This window comes from Sinocyclocheilus anshuiensis, unplaced genomic scaffold (genome assembly GCF_001515605.1).
Source record: "Sinocyclocheilus anshuiensis isolate Anshui unplaced genomic scaffold, SAMN03320099.WGS_v1.1 scaffold78, whole genome shotgun sequence".
In the NCBI taxonomy this organism is placed as follows: Eukaryota; Metazoa; Chordata; class Actinopteri; order Cypriniformes; family Cyprinidae; genus Sinocyclocheilus; species Sinocyclocheilus anshuiensis.
This window is the reverse complement of record NW_015544250.1, coordinates 2,461,715-2,464,919: the sequence shown is the minus strand read 5'-3', so window position 1 is coordinate 2,464,919 and position 3,205 is coordinate 2,461,715. Positions and strand designations below refer to the sequence as shown.

Sequence of the window (3,205 nt, the reverse complement as noted above, 5' to 3'; positions counted from 1 at the left end):
ATATATATTAACATAGACTGTACTCCATTTTATACATTTGGTTTTTCTTAACATCTGTATCTTTGTTAGATTACATTTCAAGTGAACAGGCCTAATAAGTAGTTAATAATCAGTTGAATGCAGACGAAAATAGGCTCAAATGTTGAAGAGGTGTCAGGAGAAAAAACAATATGTTCTTATTAGAAGACAGAATATTTTATAGATACAATTCAGACAAAATGCTGGATGTCAATAGCAAAGCTTAAGGAACAGAGTTGACCATACAAGAAAAATCACTAAATGAGTTTTCAGTGTTTGTGATTGTTTATTTTTCCGCTATTTACAAGTCATCTGCTAAATGCATGCGGTTTTTTTTCTACCCTGTAATACTGCAACATATGTAGTTAACTAAATGTGCTCAGAGTATATTTATCTCTGTTTTATTTTATATTTATACTTTAGCCTAGGCCTATATGTCATATTGCATGTTTTTACCCCACACCTGCCAATGTTTAATAAATAAAAATTGCTATGGTTCACCAGGTTGTGTGGTCAGACACATAAACTTTCAAGCATCAACATCAGTATTGCTTCAATATAGGCTAAGTTATTAAATATCAGATATTTTTGATTCTGCACTAGTGTAGGAGAAAGAGAAAGGAAAAATTTAAATCGCATCATATGACCCCTTTAATTATTTTGTATTCATTTTTTTAAATTAGTACATTTACCCTCAAAGTCTTTGAGCCTGTTTGCATTAGTTTACTGGTTTAAAGTTATTAAATATGCTTGATAAAATACAACTATTTAAATATAACATTAAATACATATTGCATGATATTTGTGAGGATATTTACAAACATTTATTTGGCTCTCATAAGTAGCTAAACCCCTACTGACACACGCACACAAATTTTACACAACTGAATACGATTTCTTTGCTTCTATTCTACCGTCTGTTTTACAGATCTTATTGCAATGTTCACGTCATTATTACATTTTTTTTCGATGTTTTAAACTTTTATGTTATTATTACTACTAATAACTGATGTGGGGATGTTGGCCAATTCAAAATATTATTTTATTATTGTTGTTATTATTATTATTATTATTATTAATTTCCCCCAATATTTTCCGCAATCTTGGCTGCAGCCAGACCCTTCTCCAATCTTTAATGACGTTGTAAAGTACTTCCGCTTAGTTTTGCCCTTTTACCTCATGTCGTAAGCGGAAGTACACATACGCAGAAATTCAATACACGGAGCTTGAGTGAGCGACATTTGTAAAGTACAAGATGGATACGCTAATATTGGTAAAATGATTTTATCTTTATGTGTCCAATATATGCATTTAAAGTGTAAAACATCCGCTATCAGTTAACTTAAATCCGCTCTGTTTCCTCTTCAAATAGCGTTTCTGCTAACTTACATCCGCTAAATTATTAATCAGTTACCGATCTTACGAGTGTTAAAACGAGTAATTAAAGATATTTATTATACTGAAGATTAGTATACTGTTACAGGAAAATATATTAAAATATTGAGTTCACAGTTTGAGCAGTTGCTGATGGACAGCTCTATGCCTGTCTGCTTAACCTTTGCCCTGATCACTGTTTTCACTGAAGTTCACTGATGATTAATATCTGTGTGTGTTGTGACAGGAACCCTCTCTGTACACTGTAAAAGCTGTTCTGATCATGGACAATGATGGAGAGAGACTGTATGCTAAGGTGAGATCTTCACATGAACATCAGGGTCATGATCAAATTTGAGCTGATATACAGGGAGATTTCATTTAACCCTGTAAAGCCTGACATATGAAATTATAGTCAGAAAACTTAATTTAACCTTAATAAAAGACTAAATAAAGGAAACAAAAATAAAGTTTACAATTGTGTTTTGTGTTATATTTGATATATCAGGCTTTTACGGCTCATATACTATCTGATATAGTGAGAATAAGAAGCTCACACTTAAAGAAAAACAATTTTCGGAATAAAAAAATTGACTCAACAGCCCAAACTGAGTAAATCTTGAAAATCAATGAGATTTTTATAACAGTATAGCAGACTACTTGCTTAAAAATGCATATGAGTAATTTGAGTATGAGTTGTTACTCTATATTTCCCAATAATATGTCCTAGTAAGATATTTATGCTTAGTTTTGTGATCAAAGCTCTGTAGTTTTAATTGTGGGGGAAAAACATATAATGCAATGTAATTCGATGATGATTGAGAGATGAACAAATAAACATTTATCAAAAGCTTTATGTCTCATATTTGATATTCGCATTGATATCCTGTATGTATAATCAAGTAAACCTAAGTGGCTTCAGTCCAGTAAATGTTCATCTTGAAATATTACTAACACAGGGTTCCCACACCTTGGTTAAGTTAAAATTCAAGGACCTTTCAAGGATTTTCCAGGTCCAATACCCTCAAATTCAAGGACTTAATGTGGAGACACATTTCAAGTGAGAGCAAGGTTACATCGTGTTACCTTGTAAGATACATTGTTACAGTTTTCAGGTGTCAAACACAACTATGCAAAAAAGCATTTTTTTTTGCATTTATTTTTGGCCATATGACAGAGATCTGATATTCTATTTGTCATATTTCCGTTTTGCATAAAACTGAAGAATATTCGATACATCCTATACTGTATTATAAATGATCTGATATTAACTTTATAAACCCCACTTCTTAAGAAACCCACTCTTAACCTATATATATGTGTGTGTATATGTGTGTATATGTGTGTATATATGTGTATATATGTGTGTATGTATAAATGTATGTGTGTATGTATATGTATATATAGGGGAAGTCGTGCCCTAATGGTTAGAGAGTCGGTCTTGTAACCCAAAGGTTGCGGGTTCGAGTCGCTTTGGATAAAAGCGTCTGCTAAATGACTAAATAAAAAAAATTTAAAAAACTTTGGAATGGATTTTTTTTTTAAAAGAGCTTAGGCTCATGTAATCAGAAGTTTTAAGATATATGAATATGCTTTTAAGTTTTTTTTTCCTCATGGGTTTACATTATCTTAACAAGCAAAGCAATTCAACATTAATTTCATGGTGTGTCTGTGAAACGTTGAGGTACTATCATAGTAGTCATGGCAACGTACAACACAAAGTACCTCACGCGGGAAACACTTAACGTAACGCGTAATAAAGCAATAGGCCCCAAGAAGCCGTGGTTTACAGTGAATTTATAACAGCTAAGGG

The 3,205-nt window shown here is 32.1% G+C and overlaps 1 protein-coding gene across 1 annotated transcript in view; it reads left to right on the top strand.

Annotated features, from left to right (window-relative positions):
- The first annotated feature begins 1,181 nt into the window (after positions 1 to 1,181).
- The window catches only part of LOC107697926 (coatomer subunit zeta-1), a 9,025-nt gene continuing 7,001 nt past the window's right edge, over positions 1,182 to 3,205 (top strand). Inside the window, exons 1-2 of the mRNA XM_016498799.1 lie at positions 1,182 to 1,291; positions 1,640 to 1,708. Of these exons, the coding sequence (XP_016354285.1) occupies positions 1,274 to 1,291; positions 1,640 to 1,708 (87 nt within the window). The 5' untranslated portion in view covers positions 1,182 to 1,273. The remainder of the gene's footprint in view (positions 1,292 to 1,639; positions 1,709 to 3,205) is intronic.